Here is a 4843-nt window from a genome sequence, read left to right on the forward strand (position 1 = left end):
TGTGACGTGTGCGGGAAGCTCTTCTCTCAGTCCTGTAAGCTCCTGGCCCACCAGTGCATCCACACCGGGGAGAAGCCCTTCCGGTGCCAGGCCTGCGGCCGCTCGTACAACCGCTTGGACAACCTGCGCCGGCACCAGCGCTCCCACCTGGTGGAGCGGCCGCACGTCTGCCCGGTCTGCGGGCGGGCCTTCGCCGACCCTGACCGCCTGCTGTGCCACCAGCGCAGCCACGCCGCCGAGAAGCCCTTCCGGTGCCCCGCGTGCGGCCGCGGCTTCGCCCGCTCCGCCAAGCTGGCCCTGCACCGGTGCCCGCGCGCCGTCGGCGGCCCCCCCGGCGAGCGCCTGCACCGCTGCGGCGACTGCGGCAAGACCTACAGCCGCCCGGAGAACCTGCGGCGCCACCGGCGCTGCCACGGCCGGCTGCGCAAGGGCCTGCACTGCCTGCTGTGCCAGAAGACGTTCAACCTGTTCTCCACCTTCCTGGCGCACCAGGCGCTGCACACCGGCGAGAAGCCCTTCCGCTGCGGCGTCTGCCACAAGGGCTTCGGTGCCTCCGGCTCGCTCCTGGCCCACCAGTCCATCCACACCGGTCAGAAGCCCTACCGCTGCGGCGACTGCGGCAGCAGCTACAACCGCCTGGACAACCTGCGGCGCCACCAGCGGTCGCACCAGGGCGGCCCGGCCCCGGACGGGGAGGGGCGGCGGAGGAGGAGGAGGAGGGATGCCGCGGTCAAGGCCGCCCAGGAGGAGCGGGCCGCCCGCCTCCAGCTGGTCTTCAGGTGCGAGGTCTGCGGGGAGACGTTCCCGGCGCTGTCTGACCTGCAGGCCCACCGTCTGGGCCACTCGGAGACTTCATTCCCCTGTGACGTCTGTGGGGAGACGTTCCCGGCGCTGTCTGAGCTCCAGGCTCACCGTCTGGGCCACTCGGAGAACTCGTACAAGTGCGACGTCTGCAGGGAGACGTTCCCCGCACTGTCTGACCTGCAGACTCACCGTCTGGGCCACTCGGAGACTTCATTCCCCTGTGACGTCTGCGGGGAGACGTTCCCGGCGCTGTCTGACCTCCAAACTCACCGTCTGGGCCACTCGGAGACCTCGTACGGGTGCGACGTCTGTGGGGAGTCGTTCCCCACACTGTCTGACCTCCAAACTCACCGTCTGGGCCACTCGGAGACCTCGTACGGGTGCGACGTCTGTGGGGAGACGTTCCCCACACTGTCTGACCTCCAAACCCACCATCTGGGCCACGCGGAGACGTCATTCCCCTGTGACGTCTGCGGGGAGACGTTCCCCGCGCTGTCTGACCTGCAGACCCACCGTCTGGGCCACTCGGAGACTTCATTCCCCTGTGACGTCTGCGGGGAGACGTTCCCCGCGCTGTCTGACCTGCAGACCCACCGTCTGGGCCACTCGGAGACTTCATTCCCCTGTGACGTCTGCGGGGAGACGTTCCCGGCGCTGTCTGACCTCCAGACTCACCGTCTGGGCCACTCGGAGACCTCGTACGGGTGCGACGTCTGTGGGGAGACGTTCCCCACACTGTCTGACCTCCAAACCCACCATCTGGGCCACGCGGAGACGTCATTCCCCTGTGACGTCTGCGGGGAGACGTTCCCCGCACTGTCTGACCTCCAGACCCACCGTCTGGGCCACGAGGAGAGGCGGGAAGGACACCGCTGTGACTCCTGTGGGGAGACATTTCTCCGACCGGATGAGCTTCTGGTGCACAGCTATGTGCACGCAGGCGAGCGCCCCTTCACCTGCACCGTCTGCGGGCGTGGTTTCACCAAAGCATCTTCCCTGTGTGCCCACCAGGCTATCCACACCGGCCAGAAGTCTTACCGCTGTCCTGTCTGCCCAAAGAGCTACAACCGTCTGGATAACCTGAGACGTCACCAACGTGTGCATTTGGGGGAGCGGCCCTTCCGGTGCACGGTGTGCGGCGAGGGCTTTGTCTCCTCGGCTCTCCTGCGTGCCCACCGGGCGGCCCAGCACCCTGGCGTCACCCGCGCTCCCCCCTCCTCCTCCTCCTCCTCCCCCCAACCACCACCGGTGTCCGCCAACCGCCCCGCGTCCCCGGACCCGGTCATCCATGTGGCCACGCGCTTTGAGTGCCGGGTGTGCGGCGAGGGCTTTGCTGACTCACTGGGACTCCGCGCCCATCGCTCTCTGCACCTCCAGCCCTCCTACCAGTGCCCTGAGTGCGGGGAGATCTTCAACGACTCGTCTTCGCTACAATCCCATCGCTTGACCCACGTAGACTCGTCCTACCCGTGTCCCGAGTGTAGGGAAATCTTCGATGATTTATCATCGCTACAAACCCATCGCTTGACCCACGTAGACTCGTCCTACCAGTGTCCCGAGTGTAGGGAGATCTTCGATGATTTATCATCGCTACAAACCCATCGCTTGACCCACGTAGACTCGTCCTACCAGTGTCCCGAGTGTAGGGAGATCTTCAAAGATCCATCATCGCTCCAAACCCATCGCTTGACCCACGTAGACTCGTCCTACCAGTGTCCTGAGTGTAGGGAGATCTTCGATGATTTATCATCGCTCCAAACCCATCGCTTGACCCACGTAGACTCGTCCTACCAGTGTCCCGAGTGTAGGGAGATCTTCGATGATTTATCATCGCTCCAAACCCATCGCTTGACCCACGTAGACTCGTCCTACCAGTGCCCTGAGTGTAGGGAGATCTTCGATGATTTATCATCGCTCCAAACCCATCGCTTAACCCATGTAGACTCGTCCTACCAGTGTCCCGAGTGTAGGGAGATCTTCGATGATCCATCATCGCTACAATCCCATCGCTTGACCCACGTAGACTCGTCCTACCAGTGCCCTGAGTGTAGGGAGATCTTCGATGATTTATCATCGCTCCAAACCCATCGCTTGACCCACGTAGACTCGTCCTACCAGTGTCCCGAGTGTAGGGAGATCTTCGATGATTTATCATCGCTCCAAACCCATCGCTTGACCCATGTAGACTCGTCCTACCAGTGTCCTGAGTGTAGGGAGATCTTCGATGATTTATCATCGCTCCAAACCCATCGCTTGACCCACGTAGACTCGTCCTACCAGTGTCCCGAGTGTAGGGAGATCTTCGATGATTTATCATCGCTCCAAACCCATCGCTTGACCCACGTAGACTCGTCCTACCAGTGTCCCGAGTGTAGGGAGATCTTCGATGATTTATCATCGCTCCAAACCCATCGCTTGACCCATGTAGACTCGTCCTACCAGTGCCCTGAGTGTAGGGAGATCTTCGATGATTTATCATCGCTACAATCCCATCGCTTGACCCACGTAGACTCGTCCTACCAGTGTCCCGAGTGCGGGGAGATCTTTGATGATTCCTCCTCTCTCCAAACTCATCGGGCTGTCCACGCCAATGCCTCATACCGCTGCCCTGAGTGCGGTGAGGTGTTCGCCGACTCGCCCGCCCTCCAAGCTCACCGTCTGAGCCACGCCGACGCCTCGTACCAGTGCCCCGAGTGCCGGGAGATCTTCGACGACTCCCCTTCCCTGGCCGCCCACCGGCTCGGCCACGTCGACGCCGGTTACCGGTGCGCCGGCTGCGGCCAGGACCTGGAGGGCGCCCTGGCCCTCTCCGCCCACCGGTGCCCGGCCGCGCCGGGAGACAAGCCCTTCCGGTGCCTGCTGTGCGGCAAGGGCTTCAGCCAGGCCGTCTCGCTCAGGAAGCACCGGTGTGCCGGCGGTGGGAGGGGAGCCGAGGGGGTCCCCCCGAGTCCGCCAGCCGTGGTCCCCAGGGGCTCCCGGCTCTCCCGGCGCCCCGGGGAGCGCTGCTTCCGCTGCCCGGCGTGCCCCAAGGGCTACAACCGCCTGGACAACCTTCGGCGGCACCAGCGAGTGCACCTGGGCGAGAGGCCCTTCCGGTGCACGGCGTGCGGCGAGGGCTTCCCGTCGTCGGCCTCTCTGCGGGCACACCGGGCGTCCCGGCACTCTGGGCGCCCCCCACCGCGGCGCGGGGGCGCCCCCTTCGAGGGAGGTCCCTTCCCCTGGGGGGGCAGGGGGGAGGCGGTGGCGCCGGAACCCTGCCCCTCCCCGGGGTCGGCGCTCGGCTGCGACCTGTGCGGTGAGCGGCTGCCAGATGCCCTCTCCCTCCGCACCCACCGCCTCCTGCACACCTGGGGGGAGGCCGGGGGCAGGGAGGGGCGGGAGGAAGGGGACGCCTGCCGGTGCCCGCAGTGCGGTGCCACCTTGCCCAGCCCCTCTGCCCTGGACGAGCACCTCCTGCTGCACGCCTGGGAGCGGCCCTTCGGCTGCGACGTGTGTGAGGCGCGGTTCGCCGACTCCTGTGCCCTGACCGAGCACCAGCTGGGGCACGGCGCGGGGCTCGGCACCCCCGCCCTCCCCCGGGTGGGGACAGGCGCCTCCCCTCCCTCCTCCTCCCCCTCCCCTTCCCCCTCCCCCTCCCCTTCCTCCTCCAGCGCCCACCACAAACCCTTCACCTGCCCGGTGTGCCAAAAGTCCTTTGGCGCCGGCCCGGCACTGCGCGCCCACCGCACCATCCACACCGGCGACAAGCCCTACCGCTGCCAGGTCTGCGCCCGCAGTTACAACCGGCTGGACAACCTCCGCAGGCACCAGTCCGCCCACCTCAAGGCGCCGCATTGACCGGCAATAGCGCTGAGTCCCCCCCCCCCTCGCACACCCACCGCGTTCCCCGGCGTCACCCGCCAGAACCAGGGTGGGGGGGGGGGTGGTGGTGTGTATCTGGGCAGAGGGAGCCGCGGCAAACCGGCTCCCCCCTCCGGCCCCAGGCAGGGGGCGCTCTCTCGCTCTCTTCCCCCCCCCCCCCCCCCCCCACCCCCCCCAA

The 4843-nt window shown here is 66.1% G+C and overlaps 1 protein-coding gene across 1 annotated transcript in view; it reads left to right on the forward strand.

Annotated features, from left to right (window-relative positions):
- The window catches only part of LOC122547460 (zinc finger protein 91-like), a gene marked incomplete at its 5' end in the record, with an annotated part of 22118 nt that extends 17283 nt beyond the window's left edge, over positions 1-4835 (forward strand). The window contains one exon of the mRNA XM_043686082.1: positions 1-4835. Within this exon, the coding sequence (XP_043542017.1) occupies positions 1-4641 (4641 nt within the window).
- Between the last annotated feature and the right edge of the window lie 8 nt (positions 4836-4843).

Source organism: Chiloscyllium plagiosum, unplaced genomic scaffold (assembly GCF_004010195.1).
Source record: "Chiloscyllium plagiosum isolate BGI_BamShark_2017 unplaced genomic scaffold, ASM401019v2 scaf_6410, whole genome shotgun sequence".
In the NCBI taxonomy this organism is placed as follows: Eukaryota; Metazoa; Chordata; class Chondrichthyes; order Orectolobiformes; family Hemiscylliidae; genus Chiloscyllium; species Chiloscyllium plagiosum.